This window comes from Papilio machaon, chromosome 12 (genome assembly GCF_912999745.1).
Source record: "Papilio machaon chromosome 12, ilPapMach1.1, whole genome shotgun sequence".
NCBI lineage: Eukaryota > Metazoa > Arthropoda > Insecta > Lepidoptera > Papilionidae > Papilio > Papilio machaon.
In genome coordinates this window covers 1,149,910-1,176,863 of record NC_059997.1, presented here as the reverse complement: position 1 = coordinate 1,176,863, position 26,954 = coordinate 1,149,910, and the positions used below count along the sequence as shown (strand labels likewise).

General features: G+C 36.2%; 3 protein-coding genes across 3 annotated transcripts in view; 2 read left to right on the top strand and 1 right to left on the bottom strand.

Moving 5' to 3' along the window:
• LOC106707519 overlaps window positions 1-5,549 on the top strand; it is a 29,190-nt gene extending 23,641 nt beyond the window's left edge. Inside the window, exons 27-35 of the mRNA XM_045680389.1 lie at window positions 1,085-1,178; window positions 1,271-1,332; window positions 1,449-1,674; window positions 2,045-2,253; window positions 2,538-2,822; window positions 3,115-3,335; window positions 3,695-3,859; window positions 4,776-4,942; window positions 5,338-5,549. Of these exons, the coding sequence (XP_045536345.1) occupies window positions 1,085-1,178; window positions 1,271-1,332; window positions 1,449-1,674; window positions 2,045-2,253; window positions 2,538-2,822; window positions 3,115-3,335; window positions 3,695-3,859; window positions 4,776-4,942; window positions 5,338-5,421 (1,513 nt within the window). The 3' untranslated portion in view covers window positions 5,422-5,549. The remainder of the gene's footprint in view (window positions 1-1,084; window positions 1,179-1,270; window positions 1,333-1,448; window positions 1,675-2,044; window positions 2,254-2,537; window positions 2,823-3,114; window positions 3,336-3,694; window positions 3,860-4,775; window positions 4,943-5,337) is intronic.
• Window positions 5,550-6,481: 932 nt separating this feature from the next.
• The window catches only part of LOC106718964 (TBC1 domain family member 12), a 34,274-nt gene continuing 13,801 nt past the window's right edge, over window positions 6,482-26,954 (top strand). Inside the window, exon 1 of the mRNA XM_014513181.2 lies at window positions 6,482-7,106. Coding sequence (XP_014368667.2) covers window positions 6,679-7,106 — 428 coding nt within the window. The 5' untranslated portion in view covers window positions 6,482-6,678. The remainder of the gene's footprint in view (window positions 7,107-26,954) is intronic.
• On the bottom strand, window positions 7,473-8,976 carry LOC106718966 (retinol dehydrogenase 12). The gene is made up of 2 exons (XM_014513183.2): window positions 7,965-8,976; window positions 7,473-7,884 (listed from the first exon to the last, which is right to left on the bottom strand). The coding sequence occupies exons 1-2, from the start codon at window positions 8,667-8,669 to the stop codon at window positions 7,537-7,539; spliced, it is 1,053 nt and encodes a 350-aa protein (XP_014368669.2). The 5' UTR covers window positions 8,670-8,976; the 3' UTR covers window positions 7,473-7,536.

Genomic DNA, 26,954 nt, shown 5'->3' with positions numbered 1-26,954 from the left:
GCGAGATTTTTCACTAAGACTAGTATGTCCACGCTGGAATTCTAAATACCAGCGTTCGACAGTCCGCAGACATGGGGCTTCATCACTGAACACAGATGTTAGCTCTTCAAAACACTGAAGCCGTGTCAGGCGTCTTTTAAAGTTGTAGAAAATTATTGCACGAACAGTTTCCTTAGAAAGATTCATTTTCGTACGTTACCTGGCAGATTCAAATCGACGCTGTGACTAAACAATAGCATTAATCTCAATACTTTCAACTGTTTTAAGATTCAAAATGTAAACACACTCGAATATAAAACAGTTCAAAATACAAAATTGCCGGGAAATATTGAAACGACAGAACTTAAAAGGCAGACCTTGTAGTGCATGTGTGCTTCCGGAGGTTAATAAGAAAAGGGTGGGGAGTGGAAGTGGATTTGATGGAGGGGATGTATAGGAAGAGGAATTCTCTTTCTGTATGTCCCCTTCTCTATAGATTTAAGGTAGACAACGCATCTGCAATTGCGAATGTCTATTGAATCTAATGTAATTGCTTTGCTATTTCGGCGAATTCAGGTAGTCTCTTGTTCGTTTGCCACTTTATAATATATTCAAAAAATTGTGTAATTATCTCCCTTTCTTCCAACTATGTGAGATCTTTGTTTTTGAATACATCTATAACAATTAACGAGAAATAAATATAAATGAAAATACTTACCCTTTATGTGATTAAGGCAATGAAAGAGACAGAATTTATTGTCGCCCGAGACTCCATCCGCGTGGGATTAAAAAAAACTTAATTAGTAGTCTATGTTTTCTTCTAAGCTATGTCCTATATCTATGTAAAATTTCATCCAGATCCATTGAGCGGTTCTGTTGATACCTTCTTATAAATATCCATCCAAACATTTGTAATATCTATCTATCTTCTATATATATAAAAGAAAGTCATGTTAGTTACACTATAACTCAAGAACGGCTGAATCGATTTGACTGAAAATTGGTGGGCAGGTAGCTTCATTTTTACCCCGTTTTCTATTTTTTATTCCGCGCGGACGGAGTCGCGGGTAAAAGCTAGTTATACATAATATGTATACAACTGCAGGCTACAGACGAGTCGTGCACTGTACCAGGCAGCGCGGCTATCTCACTCTGTATTAGAAAAGAACTTACTACCCCGCTACCTGCACAGTGAAGAAGTAAGTCACTTCTCTACTTACAATATTCAAGATGTCTTCAGATATGTCTAAAATATTACTGTTTAATTTGATATTTATACATTTTGTTACAGTTTTACAAGTTGTTGATCGGTTCCCGAATACCTACGGGTTATCAGAAACAAATGGCTAAAAGGTGTGCTCTTTTGTCTATTGCATCTTTTTGTTCTGTCCATAGACTATACTGGTTTTTTTCTCAGAGAATCGATTGCACTTTTTTTTAATGTTATTTTTTATTCTTTTTACCCATAGACAACAGGATAAGTTATTCAACACCGCTATGAAGTTAGGTAGTCGTTTGAAGGGCGCGCTAAAGTCACAGGCTATAGACGGACAAGTACTGGACTCCGAGCTGGAGGACGAGGGTATGGAGAACATGGACATCCTCAAGTATCTGGACTCCATCGCGGCTGAGGATAGCATGGAACAGGATCTGGCCAACTTTAAAGTGGTACTCACCAATGTGGAGACGCAACTTGTGAGTTATATTGTTTTTATGAAGGTAGAAAAGGAAACTAGGATTATCAGCATCTCACTCATGACATTTAATTGGCACATTATTTAGTTCAAATATTAATGTATTTTACTCGGGTGTAAAATTCAACACTTTTGTGTTTTCTTTAAAAAAAAAAAATAGAAAGTTTAACAAACTGAGGTACAGTTATAGTATTTTTCAAATATCTTGGCCGCTCGGAACATAGTACGAATGTTTCAGGACACAATTTCAAACATTGTAGAGCGTATAGAGATGCGAGGGGAGAACACTACGCAGAATTGAATAATACTATACTTAGTTACCTATATATTTCTGTTAGTTTTTTAAAATGACGTTAAGCAATGTGTAACAGCAAGCTCCGCCACGGCGCGGCACAGTGCGCGTGTTCACACTGGCGGTGCACCGGGCGGGGGGTGCGGTGGGTGCGGGGGGTGCAGGGGGTGCGGGGGGCGCGGCGCTGTGGGGGGCGCGCCGCACAGAGCACGACTTCCACCTGCTGCGCGCCAAACTGCACGAGTTTCACGGCGACGCGCTCCAAGATCTCGCGCTGCCGTCGCGACGGTCAGTATATTGTACATTGCACGTGTACAATGTACAATGTGCAACTTACGTTATGCACGTTAACTGTATGTGCATTACGCTCGTATAATACGTACACTTTGTACGTGTTTTACGTAACACTAACATAAGTTAGATTATTTGAACATTGTGGAAAATAAATGTGAGTTCTCTTCTATTTTGTGTGAACTCTTTTGTGTCTGAAAATTTAATTAAATTAATTAGTACAAGATAAAAACTTTACTTAGTATATTTAATTTTCTTTTTTAAATAACTTCCATTCTCAGAGACAACAGTCCATTAGAGACACTACGATACAAATACGAAGACTTTCTACAAAGGTTACTACAGAAGCCATTACTTCAGACCAGTGAGTTACTGTACCTGTTCCTGACAGTGGACGGTGACTTCTCCCTGGTGGTGCAGGCTTCCACCCTGAACGCTAATAGTCCAGATCTTGGCAACATCTACCAGTCGGTGGCGCATAAACTAAGAAAGGAAAAAGGACAGCATCTGGAAAGTTTTCTAAGAAACTTTTTGGTGTCATCGGACAAGGAACGGTATCAAGCTCTGTGAGTATATTTGTTGGATTAAAATTTAGATTTATTGTTTGATTAATTTTGTAAAGTGTTTTTATAAGTGTGTGAGTTTGTTGGGGGTCATTCATAAATTATATCACGGTTTGAGGGGCATGGAGGGGGTTGACGAAGTGTGTACAAGGAACGGCGAGGGGTCCCAAATTGTGACATCACATTTTGTAAAATATAATATTTCATATCTGTAAAATAACATTATTTCTTGTAAGTGGGTACGTCAGTGGAAATCCACGTTTAAAAGCGAGGTAAGAACTTATTCTATGTGCAGTAAGCAGGGGGTCCGTGATGTGGAAGAAGCACTGGAAGCGGACGAGGGGTCCTCGCTGCGGGCGTGGGCGGGCTCGGCGGGGGGTTCAGCGGCGGGTGCGCGGGGGGCGCGCGGGCAGGTGTTCGGGGACAACTTCGCGGAGCCACCCCCCGTGCCCGCCCCCCGTCACAGTACATATCAGACGGCGGTCGTAGGGTTCACGCAATGTTTTATGTATTTATGTGAGTTGATAATTTCTCTATGAGTTTTTCTATAATCTTAGGGTTAAATAAATAAACTTAATAGCTAATTAATTTAATGTCCGACATGTTGTGTTTGATTTATTTATTACTAGCGATCGCACGCGACTTCGTCGCACTTGCCATTGAAAGTGTTTGAGATTACCCAAAACAAATGTGGCCTTACAGACTGACGAAAATATTTAAAAATTGTGCACGAAAAATATAAAGATTTAACAATGGCCGTGAAATTTGAATGCTTGAAAAAGCGCAAACATATTGTCTCTGTTTCTGAGAGTGATTATATGTTATTATACAAGTGTTTCAACAGTGAAAACTCACAATTAAATGTATATTTTCAGTGCTAAAGGTTGTGAAAGCGCCGGTCTTTCTGTGCGGTATTGTGGGCACTTTGTTAGCGATGACAAGAACGATACTGGACGAAGCTTTTAATTCATATCTCAATAGCACGCTGTCTACTCTACTTTGTGAGAGAAGGTTGGCGCATTTAATACGTTTGGGACATGGTGAGTGTTTTTACAATTAAGTGTGTGTACAGTGTAAACACTGCACTGTACATGTTTTCCAATCGTCAGCCATTTAGTACATTTTATGACACGTGTACGTTCTGTCACCATACATACAGCGTGTTCTCATTACCATTAATAATCATTTAGCCATAGTTTTAAAGAATAAACCAAATTATCTTCCTAAACTCGGCAATATTATTTGTATGTACCACAACCCGTACATCTTTGTCCCTGTAAACATAAAATAATTATTGCCGAGTTTAGGAAGATCATCATCATCATCAACCTGCTCTTATCCCTATGGAGGGTCGGCATACATCTCTATCAGCCGTCATATCTGAATTTACCCCCTTCTTACGCATATCCTCTTTCACATAATCCATCCATACTTTCTTTGGTCTTCCTCTACCTTTATAGCCATCCACATTTAATCTCATTACTTTTTTGTTTATATGAACATCATCCCTCCGCATAACATGTCCAAACCACGCTAACCTTATGCTCCTCAATTTCTTGATATATAAGGAGATAATTTGGTTTATTCTCTACAGGGATCCCCAAACTATTTTGGACAAGTAGCCCCTTTTTCCAAAATGAACTGTTACCTCAGACCCCCCCATAGCTAAATTACCTACTTTTAAAATCTATTATTATTATTCATTCTGACTTAGGTCAATAGAAGATAGAGTGAGAATTAGCAATGCTTTAAGTTCAATATCGACCCCTTTGGGAAGCCCAGCTCTAAAACTACGACTAAATGGTTATTAATGTTAATGAGAACACGCTGTATGTGACAGAACGTACACGTGTCATAAAATGTACTAAATGGCTGACGATTGGAAAACATGTATAGTGCGATGTTTACATACAATGTATTTCGAAGTACCATTAATTTAGGACGCTATTAACTCAGGTTTGCTATTCGGCAAGAAGAATCTCGGTCCCCGTATAGATGTAGTTGAGCAGCGCGAGACGGCGCGTGCGCAGCTTCTGCGGCGTGTTCCTGCAACATTTGCAGCACTGAACGTCGCACTTAACAACGCATTCGATATTATACAGAGTCCGCAACTTAATAAACAGGTATTGTTCTCTCAGGTACTGTAAACTATCACGTGATGGTGGCGCTAGTATCGCGGTTAGTTCTGACTGAAAATGTAAGGTACATTTGACAGAAATTGATGATGTAGTTTCCATTTCGCTTATCGAGATAAGTTTGCAGTAAGTGAATTCTTACAGGTCTTGGTAAAAGATGGTCGATTTTCTTTGGTGTTGCCAGTTGATTTTTTTTACTATGGAGAAATGTTTTGTGCGAATTTTGTTTTTATAATGCTGACAACACTTCCGCCACATTCAGCGTTATCATAGTCTCATAAAGTGTAAATTTCTTTTATTAAATTTACACGAACTTGGGAGCCTTTAAATAGACTCATAAAGACTTTAAATAGCACTAATTAAGTAAAAGTTTTATTTTTCAGTTAGTGTACAGCTTATTGGATCTCTGCGTATTGGAATTATTCCCCGAGCTGCAAGACAAGGGAGTGACGGCAACGAACAATTAAAGACTTCTCTTTTCGAGCATTTGATATTTTATTAAAAGCTTTTTGTATATGGCGTATTAACTGAATAACTTAAATGAATTTCTATTTTTTGTAATTAATCTCTTAAAAACATTGTACGTAAATATAATTAATTGTAAATAACAATAGTTTATTGAAACTATTTTTATATTATTAATTTAGTTAATATATTGTATTATTGGCCTTGGAGAAAGGCTGAGTATTCCTGAAGTGACCATAAAACGAATATTTGCAACGTCAAAATAAATTATTTTGATTACAGAGTTCTTGTTTGTTTTATTTTTCATTAAGTGGAAACAAAGTTAAACGATGAACGTTATACTGTATAAGGTTTTAAAAAAGCCTATATTTCAAAATAGCTATAAAATTAGCTTCTCAGAACTTCCCAGAGCGTCTTAATCCATTAAATTATTTTGCATAAAACTTCCCATTTTAAGGAAACGGTGTAACATAAGACAAAAATACTTTTTTTTGGTAAAATTTCACGATAACGATAAAAAAAGTCACGGTAATATGGGGAATAGATTTTTAGTTAGCAACATTAAATTTTACGTAAACCATAGACAAAGACAGGTCCAACTTAATATTTTTTAAAGCCTAAAAACTAAAGCGAAAATTTGTTTTTGCTTAAAAATTATTAACAAAGTTGTAGTTTGTAATTAACGTGTAATGGTCAACATTTTAAAAAATATGATTTTTTTTTTATCTGTACGCTGCGTTACAGTGACAGTACTGAAGCATAAAGTAAAATAATCCTACAAAATTAATTTTTAAATCATTCTTTGTTTTCTCCTTAACACTCTGTGTCATCCTTATTTAGGCGTATAGCACAGCAGACTTTTGTGAACTTTTCCAAGGAAATTGAAGCAAATCAAAGCAAATGTCAATTTATTTACAGTCGAAAAGAGATGGTGGTGGGTGTGTTGCTTTGAGTTTTAGTTAGAACGAATTTTAATTAAATAAAAAGTAGTGTTAGTTGGTATATGCCTTACTTTTTTTTATAAGTTAGTGACTTGTTTATAGAATTCATTGTAAATATATTAGTCTTCAAAACACTCATTTGTATTGTAGCATTTAAATCAAATATTTACATTGAGTGTCGTTTCATAAGTGATGTGTATATCAGTGCTATTAACAAAAATACTTCTAATTAGTAGCTAATTTATGATCATTGATGATGTTTGTTTTGAGTTTACGACATGGATGTAGCTTGTGATCGTAGTCCAGTTTTGATACACCATGTCGACGACGCCATGCGCCAAAGGCGGGATGCGCCTCAGCGAAGCCCTGGACAACATCCAACTGGCGTATAATCCAATAACGAAACAGTTGCACTTCGTAAGTCCAAAAGTGGAGAAACCTGCTGAGACTAGTGATGAAGTCGATAAATTGTCGAAAAAGAGTAGCTTTAGTGATGAAGGGAACTTTTCAATATCAACATGTGAGAAGAGTGATACCAGTGACTCTCCAAAGAGTACATTGCAGTGGGGAGGCAGTGTGAGTGGTCACCAACGTGGGAAAGACGGAGGTTCATTCTCGAGTACTGTGTCCAGCTTATCTGAATGTTCCTTAGGGTCCAGTGCTTCTAAGGAAGATGAAGTTGATGTGAACAAAGATCAAGACAATAGTAAGCTGAAGAAGAAAGGATTGTCTGGATTTTTTAGCAGGTTAGTGCTTTTAACTTATTTATTTAGTTGTTAACCTATGGGTAAAATAGTAAGAAAATTCTAGTAATAAGTTCTATTACTTTGTTTTATAGATTTTACGTTTGTTATGGAAAATCTGTCATCAAGAGACCTAATGACAAGAGACCAAATCTTGTTTTCTGGCTTTTTGAACCATCTTGTAAAAATTGTTTTAAAATTTGAATTCTAACATACAATTTTTTAGAATGTAATTTTTGTTCAAGTATCTAAGTTATACTTATGTTTAATCACATTGTCTCCTTTTATAAGGCAAAGTAATTATGGAATAAATAAAAACACGTTTTATAGAAAATATAATTTAATTATAGTAATATAAAAAATGTGTAAATAATTTAAATAGTATAAATTTGCAAAAGTGTTTGTCAAAGCTTAGAACTGTAAAAATGGTCAGTTAATTTTGTCCAAACTTGTCAGGTTCAATACCAGTTAATTCACAGGAAATATTAAATAGTTTATTCTGATTATCTACATTTTTAGAATATCTATTGCTTATTCCTTCTACGCAGTTGCTGATGTAGAGTCCGCCTCTCTCTTCAATGTCTTTGTTAAAACAAGCAAATAGTATTGGTGTAGCTCCTTTTTCCGGAGTTTTGAAGAATATCTTCTTCAGCCAAGGCAGTTTGTTGAAGGTTGTGTTCTCAAACAAATCCGTGTCAACGATTCCGGGATGTACGGAATAAAACTTTACATTTGCATCTTGATTTTCAAGCAATTTGTTGAGATATCTAGTTGTCATTATCTGAAACAAAGAAATAAAAAACATGAATTAAGTATCAATATTAATTTTTATGGCAAATAAAAATTGGCAACATTTTATACCTGTGCAAGTTTAGATTGGGCATAAGCAGCTATTGTGTCATAATGTTCTTTCATGTTGATATCATTAAAAAATATTTTTCCAGGATAATGACCACAAGAAGAGACATTGACAACTCTTGAAGGCTCCTCTACTCTGCCCGCCTTTTTTAATGCTGGCAACAATAAATGTGTCAAATAGAAATGGTTCAAATGATTCACAGCAAACTGTGACTCTATCCCATCCTCAGTCAACTTATAATCTCCGTACATTATCCCAGCATTGTTTATTAGATAATTAATCTCTGGAAACTTCTTTGTGACGCAATTAGCGAATTCCTTAACCGACTTCTGTGATTGTAAATCAAGTGAGAATACATGTAAATTTTTCCCATTCTCCATTGTTTCCATCAGCTTTTTAGCCGCGTCTGGTTTTCGAATGCCCATTATAACGGTGACATTAGCTTTAAGCAGACCCCTGATGACTTCGGTACCGATGCCGCGCGCTCCGCCAGTTATAACGGCGATTTTTCTGCTCGCATCCGGCAACTCGATTTTATTTCTCCTTATATTGATCCAGTCGTCGATAAGTCCTCCCGCGCCAGCTCCCTGCATGTCCAGCATGTATCGGAAGTCGCTCAGTAGGTGCTTTAGAGGCTTGTGTCGGTTCATGATCCAATATACAGCAGCGGCGATAGTTGCTATCGTTATTGTTGTTATCGCGAACATATTTGAGGTTATGTCGTCCGTCCGACGCGACGCGGCGGCTGCACTGGCGTGGCTTTCACTCGCCCGATCCTATCCGCTTTCTCCCGCACCGCTGTTTGTTCATTCTGAATACCGTTAGTCCTGCACGAATGTTGTGTTGAAATTTTTAACTCCCTAACCGTGTGTTGTCACTGTCCAATATCTGAACAAAAACAAATTGTTATCTCTGTTATTTAGAAGGAAATGAAAGGGAAGGCAATATGTTTTTACACACTGACTTACGGGAAACTGTCAGTAACACAGAACTCTACATATCGCTCGCTTGTCTATGGAATGTGTTGATGACGCGTGACAACATTCCGTTTATCGTATTCTATTGATAATGTATACGGCATAAAAACTTATTAAAATACATGACCTTTGTGAGCGTTTCCTCAACGAAGCTCTATTAAGTTGAGTTAAATATTTGCATGTGAATTATCTCCAATTAATGTTTTTAATCAATAGTAGAACATTAAATACAGATATAATATAACAACAATGAAGTGTAACAGTAGACCTAGCATTTTTATTTTGACCTTTATCTAACTTTACAATCCTAGGCTATCAAAATGCACTCCAATAAACTGTTTACTGTTTATGAACGGATTTATCACTTGAGATAAGTACGTCGGGTTATAGAGTATGATGATAAAAGACGAGTTTTTATTTCATCCAGCTAATTATAAACTATAACTATGAGATAGAATAAATACCGTTGCGTTCACCCATTAAACACCAATAGCCTAATCGTGAAGTACTACTGATTTAATTTTTCTTGTGGTTCGAATCGCCGTTTTATTATTATTGGGAATAACATTTCTGCTTGATATCGATTTAGAAAGAGTAAAGCTTCTTTATTCTGTAGATTTCATGGGCAAATTATTTCTATAAAAAAAATGAGGGTTTTACAAAAAAAAAATTTTTTTTTGATTATCCGACATAATCAAAAAACCAAAAATATACATTTTAATTAGAACAAAAATCACATAATATGAGTCTTGGATTTTCCATTTGTTACATTTATCCAAGATTAAATTATGAAGGCGTGTAAAATAAATGCAGTGCAACGAATGTTAGCCTTATTGCAGCCTTCGACTCGCAACAATGTCGCCTCAGTACTTAGCATCTGGCCGATAAATAACTTCCCGAAGTAACTGTGGGTTTTCACTATCGAAATATCTGTATAAAGGGATATTTTCATCTCAGATTTTTTAGAGAGTATAAAAGAGACAGCAATATGTTTTTGTATGATTCGACAGTGGAAACAAACTGTTATGTTGGCTTTCTAAATTAAGGTCTTCAAGTTTTTTTTTTATATTAGTTATATACGAAGTTATTTATTCCTCTTGCATGCATAATACTGAATAAAATAATTATTCATAGATAATACAACATTTTTTGATAACGAACAGCTAAAATAATTATCATTGTAATTAATCTGTTATATTCTTAAATAATGGTTACATAAATATTTGTTTTTTTTTGTTGACATTTTTAAAAAGTAAATAAATGGCCAGCATTGAGAATTTTAATAAATAAATGTAATCACGATGGACTTCACGTGGCTGAAAAGAAGAAGAAATGTAATCACACGAGCAAAGTTAATGCACTTCTTATCGGAGTATACAGCAGTAAATTTATATTGTTTGTGAGCTAGCGATTCTGACTCTGTTTGAGCCAGGTGGGCTTTGCCTTTATTGTTATCGTTACGTAAACCTCGCTCAAAGGGCGATAAGTTTATAAGTTACCTATTGCTTACTATTCGTTTTGGTTCTAAAAAAGAATCTTTTAACATATTTAAAGTAGGTTTCTGAGATCAATATCTTTGTATAAACGATATCGTCATCTCTTATCAATCTTTGACAAAACAGATATAACAATATGTTTTAAAAGGAGATTTAAGTCTGAAAAACCCACAGTTAAACGTTCTTTTCAACTTAACTTTCCTTTATTATTAGTTATTATCTTTAAAAGCACAAAAAATGTTACAAATTGCACCAGCCCTAACTAAAAAGCCTATAAAAGTTTTCAATAGGAGCGCTTGTGATCCCGTCCGTGTACTTATAGTGACCCACAATGCACTTGGAGAACCTGTTTCAAAGGCGTTGCACCCCAAAGCAGGCTGCCATCGATTTGAAATTTAAACGCGCATTGTAATCCATCGACGGCTTAGTTCCAATGAGAGTCAAAGTTTGGTTGAAGCTAGCAATGGATATTGTACTATGTAATGATATCGCTTTTAGTTTGAAATACATTGTCGGTTGTGTACAAGAGCTGATCGAAGTTTGGTTGTAGTCGGCAATGGAGATTGTACAGTGGAATTGTAATCGTCTGTGCAGGTGTAGGGAGATGTATTGTATATCTTAGTTAAAGCCGCGTTCTTTGTTTATTGTGTTTCAACAAGTATGTGAATTCGATTTAGTTTTTTTTGTTCGTAAAAGTCAGGTAGTTTGTGGCGTTTGGTATACAAAACGAGTATTACACGGAAACTAAGTTCACTTTGTTATTTCGTTTGTAAATGTTCCAATTTAACATTTCGATACTTTGTATAAAAAACTAAAATCTTGAGCAAAGGAAGGTTAGTATTTGTATTTAGTTTAATTAGGTATAAAATTCTGTGCGTTTTTTATTTGCAAACGATATACTCGTGCGGTCACCGCTACACAAAATAATTTTGAACATTTCGTTTTCGAATTATTTATTTTCTCTCATAGTTATATTTAGACTAGCTGTCGCCCGCGACTCCATTCGTTCGGAATTTAAAATAAAAACTAAATAAGTAGCCTTATGTGTACCTTCCAAACTATGTTCTACATCTGTGCCAAATTTCATCAAGATCCGTTGAGCCGTTCCGGAGATACCTTCAAACAAACATCCATCCATCTAAACATTCGCATTTATAATATTAGTGAGATATAATAAATGTGCCTACTTTATCTTAACCGCAAACTTAATGTAAATTAACATTAAAAACGTTCAACAATAAACTCTACAGGTAGCATCTACAGTGGCTATAATTATTACTACACTTGTAATTTAGTTTGTTTTGGTTATTAAATGTTTTTTGTATATGTCACCGTGAGATTATAAATACCGACTGTGTGTAATTCGCCGTACATTTAGTCTTGGCGAATTAAAAATGGGCGGTGTTCACGACATATACAGTGCATAAATTGAGTATGAATTTGCGTGTTAAGTTTTGCGGTTGACCAATAGGATCGTGTCATTAGTCACAATAATCTGTAATGTGACTATTTGCGTGCTTGTTACGTTAAATATATCGTTCATTGTTGCATTGAATGTTATTTAATAAAACCTACACGTATCTTAATGGTAGCATTTCGAAGAAAATTGCCACAAAAATATTCTATTTGCCTTTTCAATTTATTCAAAATAGTAGCACAAAACTAAACAGTGCGTTAAGTTAGGTATTTAATTTTATTATAAACTTAGTGGTTGCGACTTCGTTATTAATATGTAAGTAGTAATTATAATAAGTAAGTAGCCTTTGTGTTTTTCCATACAGAGTTCTGAATCTGTACCAAATTTCATCCCGATCCATGCATGCAGTCGTTTGGGAGATACCCTCTAACCCATCACCTATCCATCTATTTAAACTATCGTATTTTATAATATATAACGACCCGGGTATCGTCGTTAAACTGCGTCCAGACCACCGGAGGACGGGCAGCAGCGTCCCTAGGATACGGTGGAACTACTGCGATCGCCAACCCGCATGCCAAGCGTGGCGATTATGGCACAAACCCCCCCCCCAATGATGGCTACACAACCATGGCCCCTAGTACCCGGCGGCCCCACTGTTCCTGGTTACGGTAGCGGCCAGGGTAACGGTGGGGCAAGGGGTGCTAAGAATCCCCGGTTCGGATCCGGCTACCACAAACGACGACCCTTGGCCCTGGCAACACTAAACACGCGTACACTGCGTACGGATGAGAGGATCGCGGAGCTGGAAGAAGAATTGAGCAAGTTACGGTGGGACGTTATAGGGTTATCAGAAGTCCGAAGAGAGGGGGAGGACACGATAATCCTCAAGTCCGGTAACTTGTTCTTCTTCCGGGAGGGCGACCAACAGTCGCAGGGTGGTGTCGGGTTTATCGTCCACAAGTCCCTCGTGAACAATGTAGTGAAGATCGAGAGTGTGTCGACTAGGGTGGCGTACCTGATACTCAGAATAACCAAACGGTATTCGCTGAAGGTCATACAGGTCTACGCACCGACTTCGACACACTCCGATGAAGAGGTTGAAATTATGTATGAGGATATTTCACGAGCCATGCATAGTTCCAAAACCTTTTACACCGTTGTCATGGGGGACTTCAACGCGAAACTGGGCAAACGGGACGGAGAAGAGCTGCGAGTGGGAAATTTTGGATATGGACAGCGCAACCACCGGGGCCACTTGCTGGCCGGCTTCATGGAGAAGGAGGGACTCTACATGATGAACTCCTTCTTCAGGAAGCAAGAGCAAAGAAAGTGGACCTGGATGAGCCCAGACGGTGCTACAAAAAATGAGATAGACTTTATCATGTCAACGAGAAAGCAAATATTCAATGATGTCTCAGTGATCAATGCGGTTAAAACCGGGAGCGATCACCGAATTGTCCGAGGCACATTGAATATCGACGTAAAGCTTGAGCGCCGTCGGCTGTTAGGGTCTACGCTCCGGACAGTACCAATCCTAATCCAAAACTCCGAAAACTTTCAGCTGGAACTCCAGAACCGATTCGATTGCCTAGGGAGTAGCGTGGATGATATAAATGACGGGTTCGTGCAAGCAGTTCAGGCGGTGGGTACTAAGTTCTTTAAGACCCACCGTAGAAGCTCGTCCAGCAAACTCTCGAACCACACTCTTGAGCTCATGAGGGAAAGGCGAGACATGACTCTGCACTCTACAGATGATGCGAAACGGTATCGGTTGCTCAATAGACAGATCTCGACGAGCATTAAGCGCGACATACGCCGATTTAACACAAATCGTGTTAAAAAGGCTATTGAGCAGAATAAAGGCTCCAAAGTGTTCTCCCGAGATCTGTCTATTGGACAAAGCCAACTGTCTAAGCTGAAAACTGAGGAGGGCAGGGTTGTGTCCTCTAGACCTGACATCTTGAGTGAGGTCGAAAAGTTCTATGGACGACTCTACGCAACGCAGAAACCCGTCACCGATCTGACTGAAGACCCCAGAGCCAGATTAACCCGACACTATACCGAAGACATCCCGGACGTCAGTCTCGACGAGATTAGTGTGGCCCTCCAACACCTTAAGAACAATAAGGCGCCCGGGGATGACGGAATTACAACAGAGCTTTTGAGAGCTGCTGGAGAGCCAGCACTCAGAGTTCTACAGAGGCTCTTTAATTCCGTCATTCTCGAGGGACGTACGCCGAAGGCATGGAGCAGAAGTGTGGTGGTACTGTTCTTCAAGAAGGGTGATAAAGCCCTTCTGAAGAATTATAGGCCCATCTCACTTCTGAGCCATGTCTACAAGTTGTTCTCGAGGGTCATCACGAACCGTCTCGCTCGCAGATTCGACGACTTCCAGCCTCCCGAACAAGCCGGTTTCCGTAAAGGCTTTAGCACCGTAGACCACATTCATACGCTGCGGCAGGTAATACAGAAGACCGAGGAGTATAACCTGCCACTATGCTTAGCGTTTGTGGACTACGAGAAAGCCTTCGATTCGGTCGAGACCTGGGCGGTACTGCAGTCTCTCCAGAGGTGCCAAATCGACTACCGGTACATCGAAGCGCTAAGGTGCTTGTACGAAAACGCCACGATGTCAGTCCGAGTACAGAGTCAGGATACGAAACCGATTAAACTGCAGCGCGGTGTAAGACAGGGTGATGTAATTTCTCCGAAACTCTTCACCGCCGCGTTAGAAGACGTTTTCAAAGTCCTCGGTTGGAAAGGACTTGGCATCAACATTAACGGCGAGTACATAACGCACTTACGCTTTGCCGATGACATTGTAGTCATGGCTGAGACCATGGAGGGACTCGGTACAATGCTCGATGACCTCAATAGAGCCTCCGAACGAGTGGGTCTAAAAATGAACATGGATAAGACGAAGGTTATGTCGAATATCCATGTTCCACCCACTCCGATAACCATCGGAGGCCATACTCTCGAAGTTGTCGACGAATATGTCTACCTGGGGCAGACTGTCCAGCTAGGTAGGTCCAACTTCGAGAAGGAGGTCAATCGCCGAATCCGACTCGGATGGGCAGCGTTCGGGAAGTTGCGAGATATCCTCTCGTCCCAAGATCTACCGCAGTGTCTCAAGACGAAAGTCTTTGACCAGTGTGTGTTGCCAGCGATGACTTACGGTACTGAGACGTGGCCCCTCACTGCGGGCATCATTAGGCGGCTCAAAGTCGCTCAAAGGGCAATGGAGAGGGCAATGCTCGGAGTCTCTCTGCGAGATCGCGTCAGAAATGATGTGATCCGCAGCAGAACCAAAGTAACCGACATTGCCCGAAGAATTGCAAACCTTAAGTGGCGATGGGCTGGCCACATTGCCCGCAGAACGGACGGCCGATGGGGCAGAAAAGTCCTAGAGTGGCGGCCACGGACAGGTCGACGCAGCGTGGGTAGGCCTCCTGCAAGGTGGACCGATGACCTGGTCAAGGTTGCGGGAGTGCACTGGATGCGGGCGGCACAGGACCGGGCATTGTGGCAATCGATGGGGGAGGCCTACGTCCAGCAGTGGACAAATCCAGGCGGATAATGATGATTTTATAATATAAAAATAAAAAATTACAAAATCCTTCTTATAGTAAGTAAGTAGGTATAATAAGTTAAAGAGCATAAAAGCTGTCCTTGTCCCTTATATGGGTTTTGATAAAAACTAGACGTTCCAAAAATGTTGAACATGAAAACGGAAGCTGACGTACAAAAAAGTGACTTAACGCTGTCGTCAATAACAATGAGTCACACGACATAATCTCGGATCTTTTGACTAACTCTCAATGACTGCGTAATGACTAATTACACCACTATTTGTACTTCCTTTGTACAGTTTTAAGGAATAATTCAGTTACGTCATGCAACCGATATGTACTTAAGTGTTGTTAAAGTGTAACAATACTCTTTGTGTGAAATAATAAAAAGTTGCATCGAAATTCCAAAGGAAAAAGCAAGCGTTCGTATGACGTGACGGTAAATATTTTGAAATCTTATAAGTGAAAAGTGAAAACAAAGAAGACCTTTTTAAAGAAAGAAAATAAAAACAATAACGACAAAAATTCTGAGACGGACTAGCGACTTTAATTAAAATCGTCTACTCTATATCATCGTGATTGGATGCTTTATTGACTTAGTTTGTTTTTAATATATTTGCTAATTTGATTCAGGATAAATAAGTAAATAAATAAGCTATATTTATTCCGTACAAATTACAAGTTTTATAACATAATATCGTTATGAACATTTTGTTTTAAATATACTTGTGCAATTCCTAAAGAGAAAAATTATTAACAATGATTAATTAAATCAGGATCAGTTGCCACTAAATATCATAATTATTTAGTAATAAATTGTAATTTCTACATTTGCACGAGTTTTGTATAACTAAGGATTTCATTGAGAAAGTTGAATTTTATTATTTGCTAAATAGCTTTAGTTATGCAGTTTATAAAAATGATGAACTAAAAAGCCCACGTTTTTAATAAACGTCATAACATACATTCTGGTTACGCTATTTGTGGAATTAGGTCGCACCCGACAACCGACATTTATTATACCAATTTAATAGGAAGCTTTCAGTTGGTCTTCAATTTTGAAGCGTCCTTTTCGTATTAACCCTACACAGACTACTTTATCGGTTCGTGCATGGCGACTGTCAACTGCTTGTTATACCGCTGACTGCTCTGTACTGTAAATAATCAATTTATCAAAGAAATTTTTATCAAAACTCTTACATAAATCATAATCATTTCGTTTCGTAATACAATAAAAATTCGGTGACGAAATAGTTCACACGATGAATAGCTGAGGAATAATCACCTCTATTACAATAGTGTACAGCATAAATTACTGTGTGAAGTATAATTTTATAGTGATTAGATTGGCGTGTGAAATGCTCATTCAGTTTTTGCCGTTGCGAGACTTTAGTATTGTTGTGCAAGACGACGGAATATGTCTTTTTCTAAGTACACAGGATTTCCTTTGCTCGAAAAAAGAGGAATATTGTAATCGAGAACCTTGATAGATGGCGACAGTGGCAATATAGGGTTTACTGCTTTATTGACCCTTATATTTTGTATAAATGAAAAAGCTTTTTACTAGTGAAATTATTATTCCACAATCGCAGCTATATTTTGTATTGGGAAGTTCAGAAACAATTTTTTACCCAGAAGTTTATATATTTATTTTAAATTAAAACCACTTTGAAAAGTCTTAAATTGTAATTATAAATGGAGAGAACGTAATGGATCCGATAAAGTGAGTTACCGGCCAATATTTTACGCAATAATCAATGTAGAGCGGAATGGAGTGGAGAAATTATAAATTTCGCCCAGTGAAAGTACCGGCAAGTCAATGGTTAGCTGGTACTTACGTTACCCGACGATTTCTATTGACGGTAATCAGTCACACATAATAACATACATAGAAATATATATATTTACTTATCGAACTTAAACATAGGTAAGTATATTAACCCGACTGTATTAGCTTTGAAAGAAGTTTTACTGTTATCTTCCTTATTAATATAAATGAGAATGTTTAGATGTATGGATGTATCTCCAGAAAGACACAATGGAACTCGATATAATTTGCCGTGGATGTAGAACATAGTTTGGAAGAACATATAGACTACTAATTAAGTTTTATTTTAATCTCGCACCCACGGAGTCGCGGGCGACCGCTATTTGAGAAATGATATAACGTCTTTAAATAAAAAAATACTCGGTAATTCTACGTGATATGTTATTTTGATTCGTGTTAGGTCTATGAGTCTTCTCTGGGATGAGAGAAATCTTTTTTTTTAATGGCTACATTTTATACATATATTTTATTACAGTGGCAATAAAACGCAAATAGTCGATATAATAAAATTTGATGACTCCCTGTTTCTTGTGAGTAATTGACGTTTATTCTTTGAATTTCTTATGGCTATTAAAATTTTATTGCCAGCACTAAATTGGTAAAATCTCTGAATGTTGAAAAAAAGAACATCTTGTTTATGAAGAGCCAAAAATGCGTTTGTATAACTTTTTGTCACAGTTTATTTTGACCAATGTCATTCACAAAATTACTCACAAAAAATACGTTCCGGAATATAAGTCTTGTCTGCTCTACGACAAATTAAGATTGTTATCTCTTCACGTAAATTAAAGACGTTACTACTCATAGTCATTTATGTGTTGTGCTTTGTTTTTATCCAGTTAAGTATGAAAGATAATCCGTGCGATATTAAGATATCATGTATCTATAATATTATTCTAGTGTATGCTCCATCTCGTATTACCTAGGTCATAGACAATTGATGGGAGTCCAAGGATCGTAACGTTCCTAGTATCCTTTCAAGCTCGCTACAGACGTTCATCTTTAACTGTGCATTTCAGACAGTTAAAATTTTGCCTACAAACGCATAGTTAACTGTCAGATTAAGCTGAAGGTGTGTAGCGGGATTTAACTATACGTATTTTCATTTTATCTTGTTGTAAAACAAATAGCCCAAAATTATTTCTATATTCTAGATCTAGATGATTTGAAAATATAAGTCATGGTGGTAAGCGAATGGACGTCAAAAAAAAAAAGTTTTTTTCTTGTTTGTCGTTCAAATACATGAAAATGTTTTTGGAATTAAGCTTTTAGAGTTTTTAATCTCACTAACTTCACTAACGTCATCTAAAATACACGGAATTTTCAGTCCGATTATTTTAATTATCTATATAAGATTTTAATGGATCGATTTACTTAAAATTCGTATTCAAATCGTGTATATATCCTCTACTTCTATTCAAGCTTCCTGTGTTCAAGCGTGACCTGGTCTCAGGTGATCCTTTGCATTGTTCTTGCTCGGCCATCTGGAAAATGAGGGGGTCGAGGTCAGTCGCCGTCGATTACAGCTGGAATGCGGTTTATTGTTTTATCGTGATGCCGACGGACGATAATCGGTTAAAGTTAACTAAAATAACTGATTTAGTGTGGAAATAAATTGTTTTGATTAATGCTTTTCTTAGAAATTTTGTTTTTAAACCTGGAAATAATGTTTTTTAATGTTCCTTTTTTTAAAGGATCTGTTTTTTAATACTCCTATCATGTAATATAGTGTAAGCGGCCATTATCATACAAATAATCGAGTGGTCTTGAAGTAAACGATCGCAGTAGAATTTAAAACAAGAATAAGAAGTCTTACAAAATCTCCATTTGAGCTTGAAAAAATACAAGCGAAAGTAAAGAGTACACGTAAAGAAACAGTTTAAATGATTATGCGAATTACGTATAAAGAATTCATGCTTGATCATCATTCGTTACTCGTCGCCTTTGACTATGGAGAAATGGACTAGGCACAGAACCGTCTTTATATTAAATAATTCTTTTCGATGGGGTGAGGTAAAGACGAAAATCACACATGTAGTTTGTAAAATTGAAACGTCTTTATCAACGCATACTGACTCAAATTTACGCCCTTACTAAATACGACCACACAAGAAGGCAAGTTTTGAAATTATACTTCGATTTTAGAGTGGGGAGAACGCGCGTTTGACAGGTCCTGTCACTTAAAACTCAAAGCTCGTCGCATATATACATATACTGGTGAAAACGCTTCAATTCGACAGCGTTGCGAATTCGGCGCAATCCGATACAATCCGATAGAGTCGCATGTCAAGCGTAAACGGATACGAATGTATTACGATATTTAGATTGAATTTAAAATTGTAAATGGCCACATTTCGAACTTATTGACATATATTTGATACGTTGGTGGCAATGTCGGATAAAATTTCTGCTACGTATCAAAATACGATGAAATTGTACATACGGAAATAATACACAAGAATAAAAAAAGACCTTGATGAATGTTTACCTTATACATTAGCCTACCACATTACTACTTTAATTCGTTTTTTTTATATCATAAGGTGGCAAGCGAGCAAACGGCCACCTGATAAGGAAAGGGTGGGAAGGGAAAGAGGACTAAAATTAGGCTCCGGCACCACACTCATCAGACGAAACGCGAAATCGCTTCCACTGTACACCTGTCTTCTGTGTGCTCGTGGCATATCACCGGTCGATGTGGCCAATTCGTACACCCAAAAAATATTGTTGTAGCGGGATCTACCACTGATATAGTTCATTTAAGGTCCTCTCAGCACCTTATTATTGTAAAATCACTTCTATATGTTTAACTACAATAACAATATTCATTCACTATAAAGTAATAGCAACACAAAAAAAAAAAACCAAATAACTATCACACATGGGTTTAAACAAGAAAAACAAACGACTAACACATGTTAGTTATTTTCAAAGTAATTAAGAGCATCCGCTATCACAAACACAAGTGGCACTTGTCAACAGTAGATAAATGAGGGCTTTGATTTTCCCAAGGCATTCTGTCCCCCCTCGTGTCATCTGATTACAACGAATGCTTTGTGCAGCAAAGTAATAGATACATAATCAACACTGTTATTTAAATTGATGCAGTGATCTACATTTGTACAATTTACTTATACCATTTTCACAAAGTTCATTTGTAATAGTTTACTATTAGGGTTGTATATATGTGTCTATTCTAGTCTGACCTAATCCTATTTTATCTAGTTTAAATCACTCTATATAGTTGGAAATGTCATTTAAAATATATCTGACTGGTACGTTCTCTTGCATATAATTTATACGTAACAAAATGGTCAATCAAAATCGTGAACTATCAATTTTAATAATAAAGTTGGTGTAAATTATGCTTCATAACTAATGATATATATGTTATATGTTTGTATATACCACAGTTGTAGACGACAGAGTTAAAAAAATATTTGTCTTCGACGAGCGTCTGTTTCCACGTACCGCTCAGTAAGTTTGATATCGTCGTTGTGGACACGTTTTGTTGTCTCGTAGAATCATGTTATCAGATGTGCCTTGCACCTGTTTGCTAGCTAGTTACCAAGAAACATGCGTTCGGACATCGTGTGAGTACTAAAAACTATTTGGATATTTGATATTGTTCTTAGTGGTGTGTTTTAAGGGAGCTGGTATATATGCAAGAATTTTTAATATTATTTTGGCTTAATTTTGTTATTTAACTGTTTATAATATTTTTTATAGGTTTATCTAACTTTAGTACAGAGTGTTGTTGAGGATTTTAAGTCTAGATTCGTATTTTACAAAAGTTTTGCATATCTTTATATCGCGGAATTTTCCACAAGCCTTTTGATCGATATTTTCCTCCTTAAAGCGTTATATACAAATATATATTTGCGTTTCGCTTACGAAAGAGCAAACGTATGTTTATTGGTACTAGGATGACCAAATAATAGTTTTGAATCGGGACTTTCCCTTGTTATATATTTAAGAAATAACATTTAATCACTTTATCTGAGTTTTGTAATAAGTCGAACCTGGATAAGCGAGAGTCCAACGAACCGTGATATTTTTCTAGTCTAGTATAGTTTTCTCTTTAACCCGACTTTCTTTGACGCTTATGATGGTCGTTTTTAACCATGATATTGATCAGACTTCAGTATTCCTCTTAGTTACTATCTTGTATTCTTTATTAATTTATTCCATTTCCTTTATCCACCATATCTTTTTTAACTTGGGCGCGCCCCATATCTTTTAGCATTCAATCTTTTTTACTTACTCAGGACAGGATAATCTTTTTTTTTTAGTAATGGATATACTAGTAATACAAGGTTGTCACATTGGGTGCACGTTTGTTTGCGTATTTTATCGGTTACGTCGTTGTCCGGATTCGAACCGGACGTTGAGTAAAGGGTTGCGACATTTTACGTTTGTACAGTTACGTTTGTGTAGGTAATCTTTACTGTCAATGCTGTGAGAGTAAAAAAAAATCCGTCTCTTTCACTTACCTTCTCTTTCTTTTATACAAAGACACTTGTGCAAATTATCTAGTTGTTGCAAATACATACACAGTTTTGTTTAAGTAATCAGGTGAATTGTCTGTTTGTTTTTTTAGTTTTCTATAGATATGTAAGTACTTACAAAAATTTGATTATTGATGGTATAGTAAAATTAATTAAGTCGTAATTTGCATTCCTTCAGACTAGATAAACATTCTGTATAAATTGTTATAAAGGTGAATATACACTAGAGCATTTTCTCAAGAATTTCTATGTAATGTAACGTTTTAATTAATGATGTGATACAGGTAAAATCATAGTTTCCATAGCACGTCTGGTTCGTGAAAGGGTGATACACAACATATAGAGCGGCTCGTTGTTTTGTTACAAGTAAATGCTCTAGTCTATAACCACCTTAACGTCATTTATAAAAACAATGGCACATCTGGGTACTTGTTAAATTAATGTTCAAATGTTATAAAAAATGTAACAAAAGAAAACGGAATCGTTCACTTTTTTTTAGTACTTTTAGATATCAAGAAAATGCTGCCAGACTTTGTTTTTCTATTCAAGCCCATAGTACATAAAATGTCATTTTATACTTTCCTTGAATTATATACCACTTCCTACACTTGTAGCAATAAAATTATAGTAAAGACCGCTCACTCACGTCGCATATGTTATATTAATTTGATAAATACACTGCTCGTTTAGAGAGGTCCAAGTTTTGTTTTGACGTTCGTATTGTAATCGCTGTTAGTCATGGCAGCTTTTATATTAATAATAATTATGACGATAGAAGCTATATATTCTGTGCCAAAATATTGATTTGTATATGTACAACTATGTTATATGTTGTACTAAAACATAGTCATAAATCAAAGGCGAGTAGAATGTGTATACAACGTAGAGATTCGGTTACATAAAGTAGAAGAAATGTGATTATGTAAAGTAAAATAATTACAAGTGAAAGTCAATATTTAACTAAAAGTATTTAAATTTCTTGTAAATTATTTAAATTTTCATTTTATTATTATTTTATTCCGAAACAAATTATTATTCTTTCATTCACTTCCTACTGTAATCTAATCAATACATAGTATAAAACAAAGTCGCTTTCGCTGTATGTCCGTATGTATGCTTAGATCTTTAAAACTACGCAACGGATTTTGACGCGGTTTTTTTTAATAGATAGAGTGATTCTTAAGGAAGGTTTGTATGTATAATAAATGCATAATATAGTAGAGAAACACTGATAAATTTAAAGGTTTCTAATGTGAACGCTGTGAACGTTGTGTATAAGGACATTCTGTAGTAGGTATATTTTGCATTGCACCCGTGCGAAGCCGGGGCGGGTCGCTAGTCTAATATATAAAATTCTCGTGTCACAGTTTTCGTCACCGTACTCCTCCGAAACGGCTTGACCGATTCTCATGAAATTTTGTGAGCATATTCAGTAGGTCTAAGAATCGGCCAACATTTATTTTTCATAACCCCCCCCCCATTTTTTAACTGCGCGCGGACGGAGTCGCGGGCGACAGCTAGTTAAAAATAAATATTTATACATAAGTCACGTAGACATTATAATTTTTGATTTAAATAATAACTGGCAAGTTGTTTTTTTACTTTTAAGGAATAATGAACATTAAAAGTGATTGAACCGCACTTATTAATTAGCACGAATTAACAAACCAATTCTCATAATTACCGTGGAATTTCGAAGCAGAATATAGTTATCTCTGTTTTTCAACGAGAATAAAAGAGACGGCAATTTGTTTTTGTACATGTTTTAGTGGACACTCACTGTTAGGCAATAATTAACAATGAGTGTAATTTAAATAGCAACAGTGACGCACAGAAGCCGTGATAAAACGTACTGCTCTAACCAAAAGGTCACGAAATACAAACATAATGTCTACGTCTACAACAATAGGCATAATATTATATAGGAATATATCAGTTAATATAATAGTCAAAGTAAAAAAAACTAGCTTATAATAAGTCCGCGTGCATCAACAATCTCCCCTCAAAGTTCAGAAAAAATTGTTCCAGCTGTACCGGTGATTACACAAACAGACAGACGAAAAATTTAAACATAGGTTTCCCGTTGCCATTTACATAAATACATCATATGTACGAAATATATTTTTTTTTCCATATTACATATTGATATTGCAATTTTATTAATATTTCACGAATGTCAATGAAATTTGCTACCAAAATATATAACATTGTTACTTATTTCTTGCTTATTTACTTCGTTCAGGTATTTACGATGGTGTAAATGAGCAAAAGAAAGGCTAACCAAATAGAGACGTAGCTTAGATAAAATAGGTTAATACTTAATATGCAATTTAAATAATGATAAATATAATTAAATTGTATAATCTCACAGTTGACATCATAGATCAATAATAATTTATTGCAATTCAGATTTTAAATTTCTTATGTAACTATTAAAATAATAATCAGTTTTATAAAGTCAGCGCGCATCCTATCCCGTACCGGATATCTAAGCATTTGTTTTAATTTTTTTTACTATTTGCATATTTAAACAAGTAGTATATTGACTATTTATTTTGTTCAGTATCTACTTTAAAAATAGCCATGAGTAAAACTGTATAAAGATAAAATATAAAAAAGAAAAACGGAAACATTATTAATTATTTGTATGATTACTGCATGATCGTGATAATCACACCCTTATGTCAACAGTACAAGGTCTATATTCCTATGTACCTACTTGCACGGAACTGCATCCATTGAGCCCTGGTCAAGGGCTCACTATGGAATGCTGTGAGCGCACTAATGGATACTGGTGAACTTTTTATCAACTTTAGCCGCGAAGGTACAAGACAGACTGGAATGTAGCCTACATTTTATGTAGTGCTAAGAATTAAAATCAAATCAACATGACGAGTATGTTTTCTAGTATCCATTATGCTTGGTACATGACTAACTTTTGCACCCAGAGTCGGTAAGTGTCTCCCTTAGTGCAGATTTAGTATAAGAAATCTACACTAGGGATCTCACTTGGCCTCTCATAAGATACTTTACATTCATTAATTCTTAGTTGCGAGATGAATGTAGACATATGGAAATACAAGAAAGGCCTTAATATAAACATGAGTACAGAAACAATAAGACATGCCGTCTGCGTTTATATCGTGCCTTTGTTGCGGTCTGCGTACTAAATGTCTACCGCTCTGACGCAGTCGTGATGTATGGCCAATTTAAATTCTTTGAATTTCGACCAGTGCTAGGAACAGTAAACAGATGTTTTGTGGAATGCTTCACCTGTGGATAATGTACACAGATATAACTTTAGTAAGATCTTAATCTATATATATAAAAGAAAGTCGTGTTAGTTACACTATTTATAACTCAAGAACGGCTGAATCGATTTGACTGAAAATTGGTGGGCAGGTAGCTTAGAACCAGGAAACGGACATAGGATAATTTTTAACCCGTTTTCTATTTTTTATTCCGCGCGGACGGATTCGCGGGTAAAAGCTAGTTTACATATATTTTTATATATGTACATTACTTTTGTAATCAAATAACTTTGTCTAGTTTAACAACTCAGGCAGTTTATGTTGACCTCACGTAATTAGTCTTAGCAATTTCTTACATGTAATAGACTATAAAGAAACGGACTAGTTAAAATTCTCGAGAGGAGAGCTAAAGTTGACTATTACACAAGTGCATATCATGCTGACACTAACATTAAAATTGAAACGACATTGACTCTTATGAATGCAACACAATATATAAACGAGCATAGAAGCAAGCATGTTTAACACTTGTTGATTGTTTTTATTTGACGAAGGGAATGCGTTTGACAGATCCTGTCTCTTAAATGTCACAGAAATGTACCAAGAATGTGCGAAGAATTGGTTCGTAGTGACGTAATGCACCCCTCAATTTACATACGCGTAACGCATTGCTGCGTATTTCAAAGAAATTTGTACGAACAATGCGTTTGACTCTTTCGTAATTCAGTTCAGAATCCACGGCATTTATGTAATTGTTATTTGAGTAAGTGAGAACATTAATATTATAAACAAATATTTTAATAAATAAAATTATATAACTTCAAAGTATTAATATTAATTAGATGTTTATTTATACAGGTTTTCGGTGAAATTTCTCTTTATATAAATCTGATAATTTATTTCTGTCTAATCTAGTCCATGCAAATTAACAAATTAATTCTATTTTCGGGTGTCATCTTTGTTAATATTTAAATTCTTTCCAAACAGCATTTTCCTTTCCGCCTTTTACCCGATACGATTGCAAATTTCATTAGGTAATTTGTTAAATAAAGCGAATAATTTGTTTTACCTTGTTAACGGCAATAAGTCAATGAACTCTTAAACAATAACAAATGTTTACCCACGATCGTTGTTACTATGCATAAGAACCTAGAAATCACGAAAGAAACTAAAAAAAACCCTACGGTAGCATAGGTACGTCGATCAGACCCTTTATAGAGTTTTGAAAAAAAAAAAACAATATTTTTCTGATCTAGTTTTAGTTTTAGTAGTATACATTTTAGTTATAAATTTTAGTAGGTTTAGTAGTCTTTGAAAGTAGTATGAATTTTTATAAACATCTCAATTCTACGATATTTATAAGGCAAGATGTTATTATGAATTCTCTAATACAAATCTGACATCATAGCCGGACTGGAGACTTTCATAATGCATTGGAAACTGTACCAATGTCGTGGATCTGACGTCATTCTGTTTTCTCAACACAGCGGATGTCTTTCTCTGCGGATTCGCGGGTTTTATAACGTTTTACTTGTATTTCAACGTAGTTTTCACTGGCGAAACACATTTAAAAAGAAGATTTTCTTTGAAAAATTAACATATGTATTTGTGTATGTGTTAAATAAAACTGACGGAATTTTAATTTTGATGATGCTTGCTAAAAATTCATCTATGCCAAAAGTGACAAAGTAATTAATGTTAGAATATAATTGGTTTTGTCGAGTGAATGTCGAGATAGTTGAAGGTGATATTAGATTGTGGTTTTACGTAACGTGGAGTGTACTTAGAGAGCATAAGACCTATTACAAGGTAACGTAATGATTACCTTACTAATTTATCCAAAGATCGATTTATGCGTAGAATTAACTGTGGACCTAGCACGAAAATTTGGGAGAAGCGCCTTCGTATCATCGTCAGCGTTTTACGCCCGATAGGCGTTT

Bases quoted from the DNA above. Each gene is read 5' to 3' on its own strand.
- LOC106718966 (XM_014513183.2), bottom strand. From the start codon at position 8,669: ATGTTCGCGATAACAACAATAACGATAGCAACTATCGCCGCTGCTGTA. The intron at 7,885-7,964 runs GTATAAAATGTT...TCTTTGTTTCAG, and splicing joins CCCAATCTAAACTTGCACAG to ATAATGACAACTAGATATCT.